This window comes from Salvelinus namaycush, chromosome 3, assembly GCF_016432855.1.
Source record: "Salvelinus namaycush isolate Seneca chromosome 3, SaNama_1.0, whole genome shotgun sequence".
Lineage (NCBI taxonomy): Eukaryota > Metazoa > Chordata > Actinopteri > Salmoniformes > Salmonidae > Salvelinus > Salvelinus namaycush.
In genome coordinates, this window is record NC_052309.1 from 69,872,149 (window position 1) to 69,894,221 (window position 22,073).

Consider the following 22,073-nt stretch of genomic DNA (forward strand, 5'->3'; position numbering starts at 1 on the left):
TAAACCTCCCATTTTGACCTGGATGTGTCAATGTGTAGTTTATATATGCAATAAAAAAAGGAATGTCCGCCACTCAGGTCAATCTGACGAAGATCCAACTCTGATTGAAACTTTGTCTTTATTGTGCATCTGATTAAATCACGATGGGAGCATACCAGAGTTGCGCACATTCCTTTTGTCTTTGGTATGTTCTTCTGTCCTGCACCTGATAAGTTGGATGTGCATATATATATTTTTTTTCCCATAGTTTATATATGCACAATGTATACTGAACAAAAATATAAACAACATGTAACAATTTCAAAGATTTTACTGAGTTACAGTTCATATAAGGTAATCAATCAATTGAAATAAATATGGATTTCACATGACTAGGCAGGGGTGCAGCCATGGGGAGCCAGGCCCAGCCAATCAAAATGAGTTTTTCCCCCACCGAAGGGCTTTATTACAGACAGAAATACTCCTCAGCACCCACAACCCCGGATGTGAAGGTCCTAGGCTGGCGTGGTTACACGTGGTTGTGAGGCGAGTTGGGCGCACTGCTAAATTCTCTAAAACGACACTGGAGGCAGGTTATGGTAAAGACATGAACATTCAATTCTCTGGCAACAGCTCTGGTAGACATTCCTGCAGTCAGTATGCCAATTGCACGCTCCCTCACAACTTGAGACATATGTGGCATTGTGTTGTGTGCAAAACTGCACATTTTAAAGTGGCCTTTTGTTGTCCCTAGCACAAGGTGCACCTGTGTAATGATCATGCTGTTTAATCAGCTTCTTGATATCATCCACACCTGTCAGGTCGATGGATTGTCTTGGCAAAGGAGAAATGCTTACTAACAGGGATGTAAACAAATTTGTGCACCAAATTTGAGAGAAATAAGCTTTTTGTGCATTTGGAAGATTTCTGTGATTGTTTATTTCAGCTCATGGAACATGGGACTAACATTTTACATGTTGCATTTATAAAGTATTCAGACCCCTTGACCTTTTCCACATTTTGTTACATTACAGCCTTATTTTAAAATGGATTAAATCGTTTTTTTCTCTCATCAATCTACACACAATAGCCCATCATGACAAAGCAAAAACAGCTGGGGTTTTTTATACAAAAAAATTATAAAATATCAAATTTACATAAGTATTCAGACCCTTTTCAGTACTTTATTGAAGCAACTTTTGAAGCGATTACAGCCTTGCGTCTTCTTGGGTATGACTATACAAGCTTGGCACACCTGTATTTGGGGTGTTTCTCACATTCTTCTCTACAGATCCTCTCAAGTTCTGTCAGGTTGGATGGGGAGCGTCGCTGCACAGCTATTTTCAGGTCTCTCCAGAGATGTTAGATCGGGTTCAAGTCTGGGCCAGTCAAGGACATTCAGAGACTTGTCCCGAAGCCACTCTTGCATTTTCTTGGCCTTGTGCTTAGGCTTGTTGCCCTGATGGAAGGCGAACCTCTACCACAGTCTGAGCCCCTGAGCGCTCGGGAGCAGGTTTTCATCAAGGATCTCTCTGTACTTTGCTCCGTTCATCTTTCCCTCAATCCTTACTAGTATCTAGTCCCTGCCACTGAAAAACACCCTCACAGCATGAAGCTGCCACCACCATGGTTCACCGTAGGGATGGTGCCAGGTTTCCTCCAGACTTGACGCTTGGCAAAGAGTTCAATCTTAGTTTCATCAGACCAGAGAATCTTGTTTTTCATGGTCAGAGTCCTTTAGGTGCCTTTTGGCAAACTCCAATCGGGCTGTCATGTTCCTTTTACTGAGGAGTGGCTTCCATCTGGCCACTATACAATAAAGGCCTGATTGGTGGAGTGCTGTGGAGATGGTTGTCCTTCTGGAAGGTTCTCCCATCTCCACAGATTAACTCTCGGGTTCTTGATCACCTCCCGGACTAAGGTCCTTGTCCCCGATTGCTCAGTTTGGCCTGGCGGCCAGCTCTAGGAAGAGTCTTGGTGGTTCCAAACTTCTTCCATTTAAGAATGATGGATGCCACTGTGTTCTTGGGGACCTTCAATGCTGTTGACATTTTTTGGAACCCTTCCCCAGATCTTTGCCTCAACATAATCCTGTCTCGAAGCTGTATGCACTGTCAACTGTGGGACCTTGAATAGACAGGTGTGTGCCTTTCCAAATCATGTCTTATCAATTTAATTTACCACAGGTGGACTCCAATCAAGTTGTCGAAACATCTCAAGGATGATCAATGGAAACAGGATGCAGCTGAGCTCAATTTCCAGTCTCATAGCAAAGGGTCTGAATACTCACGTAAATAAGGTATTTCAGTTTTTTATTTTTAATACATTTGCAAACATTTCAAAAAAACTTTTTTGCTTTGTCATTATGGGGTATTGTGTGTAGATTGATGTTTTTACTTTTTTAAATCCATTTTAGAATAAGGCTGTAACGTAACAAAATGTGGAAAAGGGAAGAGGTCTGAATATTTTCCGAATGCACCGTATTTTTGTTCAGTGTATGAGCAGAATTACTGTCTTACCTTAATTAGGTAACACCGCCAAAACAAAGGTCATGTGGTTTGGTAAGAAGAATGCCCCTCTCCCCACAGGTGTGATTACTACCTCTGAGGGTTTAGAGCTTGAGGTAGTCACCTCATACAAGTACTTGGGAGTATGGATAGACAGTACACTGTCCTTCTCTCAGCACCTCATTGTAGATTAAAGGGTGATTTCTCATTTAACCAGTAAATAAAAAAAATAAGGAAATCTAATCTACTGTATAGAATGGTCCTTTGGGGGAAGGATTGTTGACATTTGTATCTAAAAGCGTAATTGAGAAATAATACCAACTCCAAAAAGCTAATATTTGTGTCAAATGAAGCTTTACTGCTTGCTCTGAATATATGGGTAGTATTTAGATTTTTCTTACATTAATTTATTAATATTGAAAAATATAAACATGAATATAGAAAACATGCAAATATTTCTATATATCGTTGAGCATAATATACTTTATGGGCATATCAATTTTCCAGAGTGGGATCTCTGCTAGTTTTAAAGTTATGGCACTTTTTCTACTGTACCAATTTCTCTGTAGAAAATGTAACCAATCACAGCCCTCCTTTTACTTGTATCACTGCACATCCTGAAAATCACCAACAGAAGACGACCATTTTTTGTCCATTTACACATTCTCTCAGTTGGTAACGCTTACAACACTTACTGAAATTGAGCAAAACGTGTAGAATATTTGTAACCAGGATATGACAGCGATTTCTACATTGGCCACTTATATTATGGACATTTTCTGAAATGACAATGCAAAAATTCTAAAAAACGAAAATCCTATTTGTAGCACCTTTAAAGGAGACCTGGGTAAGGCCAAATTGTAATAAACATGCCAACATTGATTCATTATTTCTCTATTATGCTTTGATATAAATCAAATATTTGTCAACAATCCTTCCCACACAGGACCTTTCTATGGATTCAAATTTGTGAAAATCCCCCAAAATCATGGTCTTTTTTTGTCCTAGTTTCGTGAGGAATCACCCTATAGTGTTTGAAATCATTCAAGGAGTTAAACAGACCACATTTTAATGAGGAAAAAGCTTTATTTAAAAGTACAAAAACAGACACAGCAGACGTCTATTTACAGGAATAATTTACCTCCTTGTTTTCAATCGAAACAGAAACAAAAAGTATTTTATTTGTACAGGAGGGTATTTCATTAACGCAAAATGTAAATAAATGAATGTAAATAAAATAATTTAGATGTTGAAAATACAAATTATGGAAAATCAATCAAATAAATATTGAAGTTCAAATAAAATACAAACTACTAGCAGAGTAATGAAAGGTCACAAAGGGTACGGATTCTCTTCAAAGTGTTCCCTCATTATTTTATTTTCACTCACCATCAGCTAGAAAGCGGTATAATAGAACTATCGTCATGCCTCATTAACTACCGCAAACTAGACAAATTAGCATCTAATCTAGTGTCGTTGTGGCTGTGCATTAACACTTGAGATCACATTCATTGTGAAAGTCCACATGATAACTTTTTTTATTGTTAACATACAATTGTGTGATACAAGATGGACGATGGTGAGTGAAAGTATAACATCCATTGTATTACAGCTGTTATTCTTTCACCCACCACCACCTTGTTTACTCATTTGAATGTTGACGTATACAAAGTACTAATTTGGAGCAGCATACTTTATATGTCATGGAACTTTTTTAAACAAATTTATAAGTACATCTGCTGAACATAGGACATTTAACATGTATGTTCTATGTGCGTTTATGGTAAATAGCTCGTAGGACTGACAGAGCAAATATAGGAAAGATGTGTAGGCCTACATAAAACATACCGTAGATATAAATCAGGTGAAGAATATACAATCATTTAACTGCGCCAGTCTAAAAGGCAACATATAGCAAAACGTATAAGATTTACATTTAAAAGTGCCCACTTGCTTTCTGAACCATCTATCCAATTTCCTTACCGTTGCATTATAATGACTCATATCAGAGAAGATGCAATCAGCCATGGCAGAAATACATCTTATCTACATTTCCCTCTAGTTGCTAGCAGTTTCATTACAGTGCCCTGTGCATATGAATTTGCCGTCGCCAATGTTCAATCAAACTCTAGGACCAAAGTTCTTTATTTCTAGATCGAGGGTACTGAGGGATAACACAGCCACCTGCTGTGCAGGAAGAGCATAACTACTAGTGCTTCCATACTCCATCTTCAGCTGGCAGAGCTATGTGTAGATGTGTATGAACCTTTAGTGAGTTTCAATACAGCTAGGGAGGAAAATTCAGCTTGGGGTACATAGAAATTCATCTACCTTGTTGGATGTTTATTTTGACACAAAAGTACATGTTTTGCACTCGAATATGAGTCATACAATAATATATAGACAGTATTATGGCTTTGTTTATAACAGAATTGAATGAAATTGAAAGCAATAACTAAATGGATAAAAGTCTTAAATTGATATGCAATTGGATTGCATGTCTCAAACAATTTGGTCAATAATAATGTGCTTATTCACAGCATTTATAAAGACTACCAGCAGAGGTCAGTGTAAAGCTCAGAAAAGGGTGCTAAATAATTCAAGTGTTTTCGCTTCCTATACTTTCATTTCATAACTAGCATTCTGCTGTATATTCTCCTCCAAATTGTAATACTTGTATCTGTTTCATAGCCGTCACAAAAGCATCATCAACTCAAACTTCAAAAGTCTTGGAGTTTAGCAATGTGATACAAATGTAACTTCCTTATAATAGCATGTGGGCATATGGCAATTAGCTACCAAAGTAAGTCTTTCCTATCAAAATATACCCAATCCACCTACTCTAAAACAGTCGTGACTGTAAACACAGACAGCCTAATTTGCAGACTAGCCGAGGGTAGCTTGCAGGTAATAATTATGAACTGACCTTAAAAAGACACAAATACAACTATAAAGTCAGCAGAATAGATTCCTTATGATTTAATTGATGCTATAGATAATAATTGAACTATCCTGCTGAGATAGGCCAGTAAATAAGAATCATTTTACGTCAGATGACGATTACAAGATCACACCACTCCCAGGTATTTAATATCCCTATAATAAAGCAAAAATTATAGAAAAATACACACATATAAAAACATGGGAATTAAGGTGTAATAACAAATATACCAAATGAAAAAACATGAGAATGATAAGAGCACAGCAATGGCCCTGCCTGAAATAGCAGAGAGCCATGCAGCAGCAAAGTCCCCTTTAGTGCTCTTTACAGCTAAGAAACAGGGGAAGAGGAAAAGTCATGTCCACTGGGGTAAGAGAAAACCTTGACAATAGCCAACTCTAGACTTCACTCGTGACTAACTTGGACAAGTGCTGAAATGCAAGAACTATAGATTCTAGATAATCATCTAGAACTGAAACTTATAACCTTCAAAAAGCATACTCAACCTGTGCTTGTTTATGGGTAACATTTGAAGCTAATGTGCCATTGGATTTGGTCATGACACCATTCCTAGAGGTTTTTTTCTTGAGTTTTATGCCAGGATTCCTCTTACCCAAGAGTCTGTGTCAAAAGCATTTATGTTCAATGTCTACTGTTTCAGAGAGTTACCAACACCGGCAGCAGCACTTTCAGACGACCCAACAGTAGGAATGATTTCTAAGAGGACGGAGTTCTCAATGTAAAGTGACAGGAGGCAGTTGAGAGCTTCAATTTTCCTTCTCTTGCATTGAAACTAAAATGCTCTAGCTTAAGTCTGTAATATACAGGAATTCATTGAATTGCATTTCATTTGTCAAGGCAGCTCCCATTATGACTACATCCAATATGGATTACCTACCATGAAATATGGCATAGCATGGAGAGGAAAGCTCAGAGGCAAAAGATCATAGGTAAGTGCTTGTCTTAATAACATAAAATAAACATGCCACCCTTGGCAATAGTTATACACTGGCTGCAACTTTAGCAATTCTGGGATAGACCACAAACTGTGATCAGCATCATACAATCTCCCATTGCTAAAGTAATACCAGAATGGACTGTGGTATTTCCCCAAAAAATGCTTCAGGTGTCCTATGATTTTAGATGTAAATTTGCAGCTATATGATTTTTAACATTTGCAAAGCAAGTGATTTTGGTACTTTTACACTGTGATCTAACAGTTTCATAGTAAGTGCCGATCAATGATCTGTAAATTTGTCTGATGTAGCCTAATTTGTATTTTACTTGTACAGTAGATTTAGTTCCTCACAGCTGTAAGGAGGATAACCCATGAGTATGTTTGTATTCTTTTATGTAGGCTATGTTATAATGCTATATACCTGCAAGTGTAATCTACAGTCTAAACCAGATAAAAGTTTTCCAATGTCAAAAGGGCCTGGTTCATCCAGCTAAACATGCTTGGTCAGTTATCAAATATATATTGTTTTTTAACGGTTTTCAAGCTGCCCTTGAAATTGGAATATAAAAGCTTAAAATATTGAACATACTGTATGAGAGTGACAAAAAATTGAATATTACTGAGAGATCATTCCTAGATCAGTTTAAGGCAAAAGCTTCAATACCTCAATTTTCATTGAGACATTAGTATATGCTCTCGTATACAGAAGAAAGAAGGCTTTTAGGCTTAGATCACTGTTTTTTTTTGTTATTTTAAATATTCATAATGTATTAATACGGTAATTATTACAATAATATATTACTTTATACTCTGTAAATGCAAGATACCACAGGCATCAGAGCTGTCTCAGACCAGTGCTGCCATCACGTGTTATAATATCAAGTATCCACTCACACTGTAGTATGAGCTAATCTCTGCCATCAGTCAGAGAGGCCCAATGCCCTGCCGGTGCTGGGGAGGTTGTAGCACAGTGCACAGACAATGTAGATTATGTACAGTATGTGAGAGAAAGAAAGTAGAGAATGAATGCAGCATCATGTTGTTATCATCACACAGAGCTAGTGGCCACCCCACCCCCTTCCCTCAGTCGAATTACTGAGCTTCCTCTCAGCATGGGTCGGGTGCCATTGGTTTCAGGCTGGATCGGGTCGGAACCAGTAAGGACCAGGCGGGACGGGGAGATGAGAGCCCAGTCATGTCAGCACTAGGAGGGGGCTGAGAAGGAGGTTGGGCTGGAGTTTTGGTTGTTAGTAGACTTGATGATGGTGATAACACTGGTGGTGGCCACCTTGCCTGGTGAGAGAGGCCCGCAGGTGACAGTCCGGGCGAAGCACTGCAGGGCCTCATACTTGGCGCGTAGGGCGTCCAGCTTCAGCCTCATGCTGGCGTTCTCCTGGGCCAACTTGTTTACCTCGTGCTGCAGCTCCTGCTTCTGCCTCTCCAGCTCCTCCTTCTGGGTGACCCGCTTGATGCGGCAGCTGGCGGCGTAGCCGCGGTTCTTCAGGGTCCTCCGCCGCTGCTTCAGCCGCACCACGTCCTCCTTGGTCAGCCCGCGCAGGTGTGTGTTGAGCTCGCGCACCGACATGGCCACCAGCTCGTCATCACTGAGGGCCGGGGCATTCTCACCCACCTCCTTCTTAACCTGCAAGAGAGACAGCCATTGATGAGAGTCTGGACCTTTCCTGAACTCATCATTCACATTAAAATATACAGTTTACGAATACAAAATTACCTTTAAAGTCTTGTTTGCTTTAAACTGAGTCGTCATACCCTGCATGCATAAACTGGCCAGAATCCCACAGACGTCACACTGCAAAACAAAGAAGGGAAAATTGTGATTGGAATAAAAAAAATGTATTCCAATTTATTTGCATACATAATATAGTGTTTTCATGGTGAAATTAAAGTGTCGGTTATGAGTGTAGCCAAGTTCAGATACAGCCATCCTAAGAAGCCACTCCCCTTTCCCAATAAATCTATTGAAGAGATCCCACAACAACATTCCTGAGTTAGTTACCTCATCTGTAACCAGCTCAGTAGATTCTCTAGTAACAGAGACTGCCAGCAGAGGTCAGCATCACACTGAAAGATGATAATGAATACACAGACTGTTGGGCAAACCTGTTTACTTGCTGCTGTAGGGAGGGCCCTCACAATGTAGTTCACTAGACCGTAGCAAGACCGCAAGAATAGAAACAGGTCAGCTATCACCACGCAGCTTTGTCTTAGCCCTCTGCTTAGAAACTGGGCATGGGCTATTTTGGTCAAAGTTGTTTTTAGAAAAAGGCCTATCTGAACACTACAGTGAAACGCATGCCTTTGAGACTGCCGCCATGGCCAAAAAGAGAGAGAGACTGCTGTGTGCCTGACTGTGAATAAAAGCCCACATTCTCCCAAGGCTCCATTTCAGCACCCTGACTTGCTCCCTAGGCGACGGCTGCCATGGAAACGCCCTGCAAATGGGTGTGAGAGTATAGTCACATGGTCATCCAAAGGGTAAACAAGTCTCATTCATAACCCTGTCATACACATGGTAGAGATTACAAGGGCAGGTCAGTTTGAAGAACTAAGTGAGGATCACCAATAGTTTAGGGAGTGTGTACAATAACAGTCTCATAAACTCTGAACATTGGCTCCTATTTTTAATTTCCCTCAGACCTAATGCATAGTCTCTTCCATTTAGATACAGTACTATTCAACCTAACATGGCCTACATTGACCCGTATGAGTCTCCTCTTTATAACACAGAACATATGCCTATGTCAACAGTAAAACTACCCAACAAACACAAGCTAACATTTATGGTCATACTGAACTTTACAGTCCTGTAGATATGTGGGAAATTCCTGAAGACCGTGTGACAGAGGAATAGTTTCCCTTACAGTCATGGGTGTATATTTGTAGTGAGACAATGCACTATTTCATTTAGGACTTGTGTCTGCTTGTCTGGCTCGTATTACACTTGGCTTTCCTGAGCTGCTACATGCCCTTATTTAACGCTGTTGGATATATTTAGCTCACTGTGCTGCTGACACAAAATTATGCCAGCTAAACAATTTAGGTGAACATGTGATAAGCGATACCTCATTAAGAGGCCAAATATTCCATCCGGCGCTTTGAGCTGCACTTTCTCGAACAAGATACAACAACCCAAAGGGTGAGGTTTTAATGACTATTCCTTTAGGGAAGTTCATCTCATGCCCCTGGAAATAAATATAGATAGCTGATCACAGCAGTTTCTGACAGCTGTTGCTGGGTTGACCTTGTGTTGAAGAGCTGAAGTGGTTGCACTGTATCTACAATATAAATACTGTTCTTGCATCGAAAGTCTAAGTGGAAAGGGGCAGAATGCCAAGTGATTGGTCTGATGATAATGGAAGGTTCACTGGCTTTGGCACTGAAGCAGAACAGATCACTAATACGTTCTTAGTCATCCATCTGTTTTGCCTTTTGTAAAACCACACCGGAGGTACAGCCTATGCCTGGCCGCATGTTTCTGTAATGAAGGGATACATGAATGTGGAGTGTACACTCACACAATCCTAACTTGGAAAATAAACCAATAGATTCTTCTGTTTTGTGTGGATTTAAGAACCACATGAAAACATGTTCGGTGAACCATCACATCTGATTACTTGTTTTGTCCATCCCCTTTGAACCTCATTTGAAATTCACTTGGGTTTTCAACTTAACTATAGGAAAAAGAGTAGAGAAAAGCATACAGCATTGCCTTATTTTGGCACATGTATGCAACTTTGAATCAAGCACTGCACAGCCAGCCAAAAATGTATGTAAGACAATGTTCCAGCAAATTGGCTGAAAGAGCCTTTTGAACTGTTGCATCAAGGGGAGACCCTGGGTAATATTCCGTGCGACTCGAATATCATGAAATGGGATGGAAAAAGGCCTCCCTCTCCATACACGGGGTGCTCAAGCTTTACAGCTCAGAGGCCACGTTGTTTCCTTCAAATTCCTTCTGCATGTGCTCCTCTCTGTTTTTGCAAATGGCACTAGGTCGAGCCCTTTAGGTCCCACTTTGCGGCTTTCCTTCTTCCAGAGAGGAAAGGAGCAGTAATGTTCCAAGGCCAAATCCCTGTTTTGATCATCTTTCAGGGCGAGCAACAGGCACATTTTACAATTCAGTACCGCTATTGACTGTGCACATTTGACGGTCCTCCAGAAAACTATTTCCCTTTCCACCTTTTTGAGTGCTTCTACTCATGTCGGAGAAGACCTCAAAGTAAAGCCATGGAATGTGGCTGAAGTGTGGATAACACAACCACATTCCTGACTGAGCACACACACACACAAAAGGAAAGAGACCCCAAGTTTCATTTGGGAGGATAAATGCATTCAGAATATGTCCTGTGTAATGCACCCATCTCTGGAAGGGGGGCTTAGTCTATTCAGATGTAAAGACATCGCTGTAAAATCTTCCAAATGTCTGAAATTCAGATGTGTCTCATATCGAAGTCTAACAGCCAGAATGAATCAAGTGTTGACGACTAACAGGGATACAGAGTAGTACTACCCCTAACCAAATAACTTAGTTAGACAACACTGTTAAGTTTTCATGATGAGAGAGGGAGCATTTACACACAAGGTGGTGGCTAAACAGATGGAAAATATAAAATATTTGCTGGCCACAGGAAAGGTCGGATGATTTCAGCGCCATATTTCATCAGCTCACGTTGTCCAGATCATGAGGAAATTACTCATCGTATCAAAGCACACAAGTCCAACTGACAACATTACTGTAGGCGCCGGATGCAGCCTACTGCTAATAATCACTGTTCTCTGCCCAATTGAACTCAATGACTTACTCAAAGCTTGAGCCAAGAACTAGGGCTATAGCTTTGCTAAAATACTCTAGAATGAGTTTTACTAAGGTGCATATTAAATCAGCACCACAGTATCAGCCCAGGCAGTAACCATTAATAATGGACGAATAACTGCCTATTTAAGCACTGATTGTGACCTGGCTAGAATAACAAACCAAAAAACTGCAGGCCTGTTATGGTATTAGTCCAGAGACAATGTGTGAAATGTGACTCCATTTAGTTTTTGTCATTCAGACATCAGCTCAAATTCAAGTCTGTGTGCTTGGGTTATGACAGGTACTGCTCTGGGGCCCGACGTTTCGCTAAAATAAGGAGCACATCAAAGAGCTGAGTGCTCAGGTCCTAGTGATAGATGAAGTGTTGGCTTGTCTTGGCTGAAGGTTTTCCTTCTCTTTTCTATAAGTTTTGGAGTTTGGGTTGGGTGGAAAACAGATACGCTATGTTCCTCTGAGGAGAGAGAGCTTGATGGAGCTCCCCTCTGTTCAGAATGTCTCCTCTGTTTTCTCAGGGAGTTGGGGAGGAGAGAGCCTTCCTCCAGACTATGCTGTGGTGGTGCACTCTGCTCTGCACTCCAGCGCAGCACATTTGGAGGGATGTTATGTAAAGGAAATGGAGAGCATAGCCGAGCCATGAGTCATGCTGTTTACTGGTAAGAACTAGGACGAGCGGCAGGGAATCACACCCTCCCAAACTGACGTTTCCTGGAAAATCACGTTGTTCCGCAGGGCAGAAGGAAAAGTACAGGAAACGGCTGGCATAACCGGCGGAACTTTTTTGCGGAAAAGGGAGGAGAGGTAGATATTTGAGCGAAGCGACTTTCCAACTGGGGACATAGGGATTTAAAAGAATGTCAAGTATGCACACAACAAAGACAAACCTGTCCAGTTATTACCTAACTAAAGCCATTCCATAGTACACATTGAATAACAATGAAAACCAATGAGAAAAAAATATATACTATTACAGTTTCCAACTTCAAATAACAAAGGAGTTCAGGAGTCATTAATTCAATCCCGGCTCTCCATTAAGTTGTTAATATTCTTATTTAGTCTGGGTACCCAAGTTCTCAGATGTAAAAGTGAGAAAGTTCAGGACATTTCTCCTTGTTTACTGTATACCACCTAATACCATAATTACAAAAACAAGGCACTTTACTCGAGACGATCCCTCCACACCCCAGACCACAGTGTGGCGAGAGCATTGGTCTGAGATCCAGGAAATCATCCAGAAAAGCAGGAATGGGCTGGGTGCAGATCCTGGTGGTTGGTACAACACAGGCACCTAAGGGGCACTTGTGGAGAGATGCCAATGTATATCTCTCCATGCTTCAGTGTCAACTTGTTAATGGGACTGTTAAACTGTACCTGAAATACAGTACTGTAAATATTTTGGTTGTCTGTCATGTCTATGTAATTCTTATGACACGGTCTTTGTCTCTAGAAATAAATTATCAGAACACATAGTAAGGAAATGAAGTTAAACGTTTCATAGTTCAAAGGAACTTTACACAAAAATATCTGACTTTGGTTTCCTTTTGAGTCATACCTTTTCACTAACCACAGTCATTTCACAACACACTGCAAAACCCACAATGAGTACTGCGGGTTCTCTTCCACCCCCTGAACACTCAATACTATGAAAACTGTGAGCATCATTAACCATTACGAGTATGTATACACCATATTGTCATGCTGAAATATTGGGTAGGGAAGTGAGAGAGCAGAAGATGATAGGCCCTCTCTTTCCTCCTTCAGACATCACATTGGAAACCAAGCCACATATTAACCTCATAACAGAGCATGGATATGATGCACTTGGTGTGGGAGGTCGTCACCACCACATATACAGTTGAAGTCAGACGTTTACATACTGAGTTTAAATGTATTTGGCTAAGGTGTATCCCAGTTCCTGACATCTAATCCTAGTAAAAGATTCCCTGTCTTAGGTAAGTTAGAATCACCACTTTATTTTAAAGAATGTGAAATGTCAGAATAATAGTAGAGAGAATTATTTATTTCAGCTTTTATTTCTTTCATCACATTTCCAGTGGGTCAGAAGTTTACATACACTCAATTAGTATTTGGTCGCATTGCCTTTAAATTGTTTAACTTAGGTCAAACGTCTCAGGTAGCCTTCCACAAGCTTCCCACAATAAGTTGGGTGAATTTTGGCTCATTCCTCCTGACAGAGCTGGTGTAACTGAGTCAGGTTTGTAGGCCTCCTTGCTCGCACACGCTTTTTCAGTTCTGCCCACAAATTTTCTATGGGATTGAAGTCAGGGCTTTGTGATGGCCACTCCAATACCTTGACTTTGTTGTCCTTAAGCCATTTTGCCACAACTTTGGAAGTATGCTTGGGGTCATTGTCCATTTGGAAGACCCATTTGCGACCAAGCTTTAACTTCCTGACTGATGTCTTGAGATGTTGCTTCAATAAATCCACGTAATTTTCCTCCCTCATGATGCCAACTATTTTATGAAGTGCACCAGTCCCTCCTTCAGCAAAGTACACCCACAACATGATGTTGCCACCCCTGTGCTTCACGGTTGGGATGGTTTTCTTCGGCTTGCATGCCTCCCCTTTTTCCTTCAAACATAACGATGGTCATTATGGCCAAACAGTTCCATTTCAGACCAGAGGACATTTCTCCAAAAAGTACAATCTTTGTCCCCATGTGCAGTTGCAAACTGTAGTCTGTCTTTTTTATGGCAGTTTTGGAGCAGTGGCTTCTTCCTTGCTAAGCGGCCTTTCAGGTTATGTCAAAGGACTCGTTTTACTGTGGATATAGATACTTTTGTACACGTTTCCTCCAGCATCTTCACATGGTCCTTTGCTGTTGTTCTGGGATTGATTTGCACTTGTCGCACCAAAGTACGTTCATCTCTAGGAGACAGAATGTGTCTTCTTCCTGAGCGGTATGGCGGCTGCGTGGTCCCATGGTGTTTATACTTGCGTACTATTGTTTGTACAGATGAACGTGGTACTTTCAGGCATTTGGAAATTGCTCCCAAGGATGAACCAGACTTGTGGAGGTCTTCAATTCTTTTTCTGAGGTCTTGGCTGATTTCTTTTGATGTTCCCATGATGTCAAGCAAAGAGGGTCTGAGTTTGAAGGTAGGCCTTGAAATACATCCACAGGTACACCTCTAATTGACTCAAATGATGTCAATTAGCCTAACAGAAGCTTCTAAAGGCATGGCATCCTTTTCTGGAATTTTCCAAGCTGTTTAAAAGCACAGTCAACTTAGTGTATGTGAACTTCTGACCCACTGGAATTGTGATACAGTGAATTATAAGTGAATAATCTGTTTGTAAACAATTGTTGGAAAAATTACTTGTGTCATGCACAAAGTAGATGTCCTAACTGACTTGCCAAAACTATAGTTTGTTAACAAGAAATTTGTGGAGTGGTTAAAAACCGAGTTGTAATGACTCCAACCTCAGTGTATGTAAACTTCCGACTTCAACTGTACCTCATCAACAGTGACTCAGGGCATAGGCAGCCTCTTAGACGAGATTTCAAGGCCCTCATACAATGTGGAAAGTTTTGGATGAGAAAGGACTACTCTCATATTTTCCACATAAATCACAATGACAGTAAAGGTCAAATGTCCAAGAATATGATCCCAGTCTGGAGACATGCAATCAGCACCAAAATATGAAATTGATAAGGATATCTTCTCTTTGTTTATTCTATAAAGCTGAGCAATGGGACGAGGCAGAGAAGAAAAAAAATCAGCATAGCAACAAGCGTTTTTTTGTGTGCGTGTCATCTAAAAATTATTGCTTTGACAGCAGGCCCGTAGTATCAATTTCATATTGGCCTGTGACACTGCGGCTTCCAAAAGAGATTCTGCTGAACCAGGGCCAACTATGGCACTCTCTCCTCTCTCTACTGTCAAACCAGGGTATAGGATAAAGACTGAAATCACTGATACAGCACTAACAATTTGTCTTTGGGAATGTCTAGAGTAGTATTCAATCGGACACAGCACCACACTAGACAGATAAAGTGCCTTCAGAAAGTATTCATATCCCTTGACTTATTCCACATATGTCGTCTTACAGCCTGAATTCAAAATGGATTCGATTTTTTCCCCCTCACCCATTTACGCACAATAGCCCCTAGTGGCAACATGATACGGAAAAGTTCAAGAACTTTGAAAGTTTCTCCAAGTGCAGTCGCAAAACCATCAAGCACCATGATGAAACTGGTTCTCATGAGGACCACCACAGTAAAGGAAGACCCAGAGTTACCTCTGCGGTAGAGGATAAATTAACTTGAGTTATCAGCCTCAGAAATCGGCAATTAACTGCACCTCAGATTGCAGCCCCCCAAAAAATGCTTCACAGAGTTCAAGTGACAGACATCGCAAGATCAACTGTTCAGAGGAGACTGTGTGAATCAGGCTATCATGGTCGAATTGCTGCAAAGAAACCACTAAAAGGACACCAAAAAGAAGAAGGGACTTGCTTGGGCCAAGAAACACGAGCAATGGACATTAGACCAGTGGAAATCTGTCCAAATTTGAGATTTTTGGTTCTGACCGCCGTGTCTTTGTGAGGCGCACAGTAGGTGAACGGATGATCTCCTCGTGTGTGGTTCCCACCATGAAGCATGGAGGAGATGGTGTGATGGTGCTTTGCTGGTGACAATGTCAGTGATTTATTTAGAATTCAAGGCACACTTAACCAGCATGGCTACCACAGCATTCTGCAGCTATACGCCATCCCATCTGGTTTGCGCTTAGTGGGACTATCACTTGTTTTCCAACAGGACAATTACCCAAAACACACCTCCAGGCTGTGACTATTTGACCAAGGAGAGTGATGGAGTGCTGCATCAGATGACCTGGCCTCCACAATTGAGATCGTTTGGGATGAGTTGTACCACAGAGTGGAGCAGCCAACAAGTGTTCAGCATGTGGGAACTCCTTCAAGACTGTTGAAAAAGCATGCCAGGTGAAGCTGGTTGAGAGAATGCCAAGAGTGTGCAAAACTGTCATCAAGGCAAAGGGTGGCTACTTTGAAGAATCTACAATATATTTTTATGCTTAACACTTTTTTGGTTACTACATGATTCCATGTGTGTCATTTCATAGTTAATAAAAATAGTTATAATTTTTTTTTTTACTTGAATGAGTAGGGGTGTCCCAACTGTTTACTGGTACTGTAAGTATTCACACCCCTAAATACATTTGTAAAAGCACCTTTGTCTGTCAGCGATTACAGCTGTGTCTTTCTGGGTAAGTCTCTAAAGCCTTGTTCACACTGCCGGATTTAATGCTCAAATCAGTTGTGTTCAGACAGCAGTCATTTGCTGACATGGCTACACTTGTTGTCATAATACCGACGGGTGTGTGCACAGTGGTGTAGGCTGATTGATGGTGGTGCTCATGCTTCCCATCACTCTGAAGTTATAACTGTGTAAAACTCTCTAGGACAAGGTGACTTATCAATATATTTGCCTATATTTACCCCCCCAAAAATGCCCCCGTGCACAAAGCGAGGGCCATTCAGAAATGGTTTGTCAAGATTGGTGTGGAAGAACTTCACTCACTTGCACAGAGCCCTGACCTCAACCCCATTGAACATCTTTGGGATGAATTGTAACGCTGACTGCAAGCCAGGCCTAATCGCCCAACCTCACTAATGCTCTTGTAGCTGAATGGAAGCAAGCCTTCGCAGAAGAGTGGAGACGGTTATAGCAGCAAAAGGAGGACCAACTTCATATTAATGCCCATGATTTTGGAATGAGATGTTCAACGAGCAGATGTCCACATACTTTTGTAGTGTATTTAGGCATGCCATAACAAGACATTTCAGCTTTTCATTTTTACTTAACTTGTAAACATAAAAAAAACATAATTCAAATGTACCCCTTTTACCAAAGAGCACCATCTGTCTTTGCTATTCTGTCTACCAAAATATACTATTGCGTACCTTAGCAGCGCAAACATAATTCCACTTTGACATTATGGGGCATTGTGTGTAGTTGGCCTGTGAAATCTCAATGTAATTCATTTTAAATTCAGGCTTTAACAACAAAATGTGGTCAAGGGTGTGAATACTTTCTGAAGGCACTGTATATTGCAGATTCTATATAATAAACTGAACATAAACCTAACTTCTACAGTATATACTACATTTAAGGAGAATAAAAACTGTCATACTTGCTGAAAATTACAGTAGCCCACACACTTAAGGGCCTTGATATAGGAAAACAAGCAAATCGTAGAATGTATCATGTGTGAAGCAGAGGCAACGTTTTAGAACTCGTCTCCATTACTGTTGTCTCCATTACTGTTGTCTCCATTACTGTTGTCGCCATTACTGTTGTCTCCATTACTGTTGTCCCCTTTACTATCCTCCTGGTGGTCTATCCCCACACCATGCCCTTTGACTCAGATTTCTAAAACCCAGACCACGTGTTGTTTCCTTACGTCGTAAATATAAAGTAGGCTACCGTATGCTATGTGGACAACGATATAGATACAGTAATTAATCGAAGATCTACACTTATTCAAGTTATTACACTTATTCAAGTTATTAAGAGGCAGAAGTAAAACATATTACCCTTCAAAATATTACGATTGGTAAATAGATGGAATAAAAAATAAATAGAAACAATTCGGAAAAACACGATTTGTTAAATTGGTACATTTTAACAACTTCAAGAGTGAAGTAAATTAATTCCAGGCGTTACACTACTCCAACACGTGTCCATATTGCAGAAAAATAATTGCAAATAACCATAAACCTTTGTAAACTGTTTCAAATTGTTTAGATAGGCCTAAAAAAAATGACCAAGTACGTTGATAACATGTAAATTAAATGTTTGGTTAAGCCTGATCTTACTTGTTGATACATGCGTAAAATCGAATCTGTCACCGTGATAGCATCAGCAATTTTAGAGAGGAATGTCAAAACATCTCCCAGAAAAGCGCTCGTACTCTCACCTTATGAACGCGGATATTCTCCGTCTGCAAAGCGTAAAGCTTGTGAAGTTGCCGTCCTATACGGAAGTTACTTGTCGCAATTCTGAAAGGCGTCCAGTAGTCGAACCGAAATGTATCCCCGTACTAAATTAACTACAAAACAACAACAATGTATCAACATTCCACTCTGTGCTTCCGCAAGTATTCACGTCACCAATTCCTCGTGACCGCCCCCTCCATTCATGAAAATAACTTTCTGCTGACGTAAACGAGGCGGGAAACTAGGGGAAGCCAGAAATAGACGGTAGATGCAGTTTGCGAATACTTTTGGGAAAATTGGCGAGATAATGTGTAGATGAAATCATTATTATACTAATTATGGCTATCCAACAATAAATAGGCTGTTAATACTTCACAGACAATGTCAGCACATGTTTTAGCTTTTTATAGGCCGATTCAATAATCCCATGATTGCACAATGTTTGTTCTTCTGGTGACAAAATCAGTATGAGAGAATCCCTATCCCACATACGTTCCCATAATTTTACATTACAGAATTATCTTTCTTTCTTTTTTTGGTAATCTGACCCTAAAGTTACTGCCTCACTGGTTAATAGAAGAAACAGCGCCATCTGTCTTTACCCTTGTCCTGTCCTTCCAACATTTATTTTGAGTTTTGGATTTATTACAGGTGGCATAATGTTGAAGGCTCTGAGGCCAACTATAAGCTTGCTTATTCCGTCTTCTTACTAACCACTTACGTTACTGCCCCAAGACCATTCTCATGCAAGACAATATATAGTATGAGAATACTATAATAGTATAATAGTATGATAATATATAATAGTATGAGAATATATAGACAATATATAGTCTGAGAAGGGTGACAGACATTCTCTTAGGTGAAATGCTTTAGAAAAAAAACATGACACATCTCCAAAAATAAACTAGTAGTATCCCCCCAACTAAGGACTCCCACAACGTGCTTCTCAGTTGTTCTTGTTGTAAGCCTACAAGAACAAGTACGGTCATACGCTGCATCATTTTTTTAAACAGACAAATCAAATATTCTTCTAAAAATGATTTACAAATTTTAATACTACATGTTTAAAATGTGTATGTATGTGATACACATTAACAGCCTAACTCTAGGGCTCATCTCATTGAACATCCTCAAACTGAGCACAGAGTTGATAAGCAGTGCTGAGATGCCTTAAAGGCTGGGGTCTAATTGGCTTCAACAGTATTCACTTGCTTCAGGTTGCCACATATATTTAGAGGCATTCCAATTCCAATTTTACACAGGCATTCCAATTCTGGTCTTTTGCCCAATTATGGGCAAAAGATCCAATCTGATTAGTCAAAAGACCAGTTAGTGGCAAAAGATCAGAATTGGGCTGCCTGTGTAAACGCAACCATAGACTGCGCTGCAGAGGTTTGAGAATGGAAAAGGTCAAATTTAAATGGAAGGGTTGTAAATTACTGAATGATATTCATATAATAATCAACTTGCTCCTTACAATATGCATTCATACATTGGTTCAAATCAGGATGTCTTTAGTGAGGACCTCTCCATTACCCTGTAAACAATAAGAAAAAAGATTCCCACTAATTTCCTAGCAAAGGAACTGACTAACTCTGATGGAGTTCACCCACTGTAGCTGGGCCTAGAGCCAGGAGGTTGGTGTATGGTTGTATTTCTGTGGAAGACCATTGCCAGGGGTGATTGAACACATGAGCGTTTTCCTCAGGAGAGGCATATGGACTAAATTGTACATTGATGTGCTGGGATCTCTCATGCAGAGTACATTTAAAGTTGAAAGCAAATGCAGCTTTTGAGATGAGTAATTACTCAAGTTTGTGTTATGGGTGGTTCTCATTCTAAAGCAATGCCCAAACCTGCTTTATTAGAGCACATCTTGTCAACAGAATTAACATCAGGTTATGTTCGCAATAGTTTATATGCATCTGTAATCTCTCCCTGAGCATTCTTGTAATTAAAAATGTAATTGAATGTGCACTGTGGCATGGGATTGTTTGGCTTGGTGTATAGTTGGGCTGTCTGCAATTCATTATTTTATTGATCATGTGGCGATTTATTATAAAAATGTGTCCCCCAGATGTTCCACTCCAGCAGTGTCGAAGCCTTTACCTGAGGCAGGACTTGTCTGTTCATGTCTTTGTTTTGACTAAATCAATATTACACAGTAGTGTACTGGGATATGAAACAATAAAGATCAGAGGAGGTGTTAGCTTTTATGCCCACGATATCCCACCGATGATGTAGGATGCTGAGCTCGGATAAAATTATCTGGAACAAAGAGCCCCCCTACTGTTTACAGAAGGTTGGAAAATGAACCTCCAGTACTCCAACAGACTGTTGATGATTAACATATAAATGATGACTTCACTAACTTCTTAAGTCTAGTTATTAGCAGGGTTTGGGTGTAACTGTTTACTTGTAAACTGATTACAAAAAAAATAACTAATCAGTTACGTTACCAGCATTTTTTTATTTGAAAAACTAGATGATTACTTCTTGAATTACTTTTAAATTCAGAAAGGATGTTTTCTCAATGAAGTTCAATTCCTTTTTGTCATCTTCTAATGCCTCTTAAGGAGAAAGTAATCCAAACATAACTGAAAGTCATCAGATTTGGTGACTGAGTTTGGGTAATACAAAAGTTAAGTTACTGATTACAATTTTGGACAGATAACATGTAACTAACATATTACATTATACATATTACATAGAAAGTAGCCTACTCAACCCTGGGTACTAAGTAAAACAAATTGAAAGGTTTGCAATTGTCATAGCAATATGACTACAACATTGACTTTAGCTTCCTGAGGTGCATACAAAATGGGAGATTCTGTTTTGGGTGGATTTCTCCTTAAAAACATTGACTCATAGTTGCCCATGAGTTGTTTCTGAAGAAACAGACTACTCACAAACTGTTTTTTCAGGTTTGTGGACTTCCCATGTGACACAGGATTTATATTTGGAACATGACTAAGCATTCCACTGATTTATCCAAAATATGTTTAATATTAAAAACACTTTATGTAACACACTGTCAGGTTACAGGGCTATGGAAACATGTGGTGAAGCAGTTTCAGTTTGTGTTAGTAGTCTGCTATGAAAGACTGGTATTCAGCAATAATGTCTCTGAATAAGATGTAGGCTAGTTTGTTGCTCTATTAGAGAAAGTGTCAACCATGTCTGATGTAATAGCATGGAGAGTACTGTAACAGTGTCGAATGTAGGATAAATGGCTCCTCTTTTGGTTTGGGAATAGTAAGGCTATGTTATGCACTGTAATGCTGTCATCAGATAAATGGAATGTGTATCATGAAAGGAGAGCACAATTGCCATGCCGTTTTTCATAAGTAGTAACTGTAACCAGATACAAGAACTAAAGCATTTTCACTAACAAGGCTAGATTAGAAGCACATGTTTTTTTTCCCAATGTGTGCTTTACAGTGTGTGCCTTTCTGGGTGACAGTTCTGTTTTCTTTTGTCTGGCACAAGCAGTAATGTATGTTTCCATGCCTGACATCATTGTGAGGAGTCTTGGAAACCTTATTCCTTTTCCAAAGCTTTTAGGCAAATAGTGCCACCCATAACAACAACCACTGCCAGAGACATTATTACACTTGGCCTAGGCCTACTTGTGAAACTGGGGAAATTACATTATAGGATAAATACAATTACAATGGGAACATTAGTCATACATGATTTTAATGAAAAATATCTAAATACATTTTGATTAATAACAAAATGCAGATGTTTCTATCCTTATTAGCCTATAGCCTAATCTTAATTTAGTTTGTGATCTACACAGTACCAGCACATTTTTGATGTTTTTCAACGCTCACCCTTGCACGGGCGGGACTTCCGATCGAGAC

The 22,073-nt window shown here is 40.0% G+C and overlaps 1 protein-coding gene across 1 annotated transcript; it reads right to left on the reverse strand.

Moving 5' to 3' along the window:
* Window positions 1-3,558: 3,558 nt before the first annotated feature.
* Window positions 3,559-18,366, reverse strand: LOC120036366 (transcription factor MafK-like). The gene is made up of 3 exons (XM_038982843.1): window positions 18,186-18,366; window positions 8,118-8,195; window positions 3,559-8,027 (listed from the first exon to the last, which is right to left on the reverse strand). Exons 2-3 carry the CDS (start codon window positions 8,160-8,162, stop codon window positions 7,590-7,592), a joined length of 483 nt encoding a protein of 160 aa, XP_038838771.1. The 5' UTR covers window positions 8,163-8,195; window positions 18,186-18,366; the 3' UTR covers window positions 3,559-7,589.
* Between the last annotated feature and the right edge of the window lie 3,707 nt (window positions 18,367-22,073).